Source organism: Mus pahari, chromosome 13 (genome assembly GCF_900095145.1).
Source record: "Mus pahari chromosome 13, PAHARI_EIJ_v1.1, whole genome shotgun sequence".
Classification (NCBI taxonomy): Eukaryota; Metazoa; Chordata; class Mammalia; order Rodentia; family Muridae; genus Mus; species Mus pahari.
The window spans coordinates 7,377,719-7,379,299 of NC_034602.1; the positions used below are offsets into that span (position 1 = coordinate 7,377,719).

Here is a 1,581-nt window from a genome sequence, read left to right on the forward strand (position 1 = left end):
GAGGGGAGCGCAGGCCTCAGGGGCGCCGGCGGCGGGGAAGGGGGAAGGACGGGGGAGGGGACAGGGAGGAGGGGCGGGCGGGGAGAGAAGCAGCAGAGTCACTTCACCACCGACCGGACGCCGCGGCCACCGCCGCCGCCGCCGCCATTTTAATGGAGCGCTCGGGCTGCGCTCGGCTCCCTCGCCTGGGCGGAAAGAGCCGAAGAGAGGCGCCTCGCGCGCTCATCCCTCCGCCCTCCCGCCCCCGCCCTCCGCCTCCCTCCGCACACACGCCGCACGCCCTGCCGGAGCCAGCCGCCGGCCGCCCTCCCTTTCCTCTTCCGTCCGGCCTCCCCGCCCTCGGGCCGCCCCCCGTGCGCGCTCGCCCTCCCCGCCCAGCCCGGATCTCTGGCAGCGGCCGGAAGGGGAGCGCGCCGCCCGCCGCCGGGGGGGAGGCGGGGGAGCGGAAGATGGCGGAGGCTGCGGGCGGGTCGCGGGTACGCGGCGGCCTCTCCCGCCCCGGCGGCCTCCGGCGCCCCGGGAGGCTCGACGGGAGCCGGGACGGATGGCCCGCCCTGTCCCGCGGCGCGGCGCGGCGCCTCCGGGCCTCCCGCACCCGCGAGGGGAAGCGGCGAAGTTTGCCCGTCCTTCGGGTACTTGGAGGGTGGAGCCGGCCGCGGGTCAGCAGATGCCGGCACGCCGCGGCGCGCTCCCCACCTGGCTTCGGGAGAATGGAACAGCCCAGGGCGCGTCTTAACCTGAATCCCTTTTTATCTCTGCCGTGCGGTTGGTTCTGTGAGGCTCATGGATCCTCAGCAGTGAAACACCTTGACAGGACTAGAAATGGCGCGGTTGAGAAACCGTGACACCTCGTTTTTACGCACGAGGTCTGACTACCCATTCATTCTTCATCGGAAATGCACTATTAGGCTTTTTCATGAGAGCGAGAAAGCGAGAGGAACGAAGCCTGGCGTGATGGTTTACGACCGTACTTCCTAAACGCAGGCAGGAGGGTTGCTCCGAGTTCGAAGGCAGCCTGAGCTATTTGCCCAGTGTCGAAAGAAATGGGAGCCAAAAGTGGGAAACAGTGAAAGGGACATCCAGCTTAAGTTTGGTATTGCATTAAGAACTAAAAACTCAGATTATTTCCTATGAGCACTTGAAACTCTTGCAGAGGACCCAGATTCAATTCCCAGCACCTACATGGTGCTCACAACCATCTATATCCTGTTCCAGGGAAGACTGCTGCTGTCGCCATGCACACTCGTGGCATACATACATACATACACACTCGTGGCACACATACGTACATGCAGGCAGGAAAAACATAAAATGAGTAATTTTTTTAAAAAAAAAAATTTAGAGAACAAATCAGTGTTGGAAAGTTTTTCCTTCACTAATTTCTGTTTCTAAAATACTTCCACAGGGAGCCGATAACAAAGTCTGAAAGGTCATGTGCATAACCCTAAACCAAAACTTGAGCACATGTTAACTAGGGCCCGTACTAACCTGTCTTATCGAGGTGTGTCACACTTTTTCTGTGCACTGGAACTGCCTCCTCCTTCATGCTCTGTTTTTGCATGGCACTATAAAGTTCCACTC

General features: G+C 60.3%; 1 protein-coding gene across 1 annotated transcript; it reads left to right on the plus strand.

Annotated features, from left to right (window-relative positions):
- Positions 1-445: 445 nt before the first annotated feature.
- LOC110330280 lies at positions 446-1,112 on the plus strand. Its single transcript, XM_021210297.1, has one exon. The coding sequence runs from the start codon at positions 450-452 to the stop codon at positions 843-845; it is 396 nt and encodes a 131-aa protein (XP_021065956.1). The 5' UTR covers positions 446-449; the 3' UTR covers positions 846-1,112.
- The last annotated feature ends 469 nt before the right edge of the window (positions 1,113-1,581 follow it).

Coding starts and splice junctions, on each gene's coding strand:
- LOC110330280 (XM_021210297.1), top strand. CDS start 450: ATGGCGGAGGCTGCGGGCGGGTCGCGGGTACGCGGCGGCCTCTCCCGC.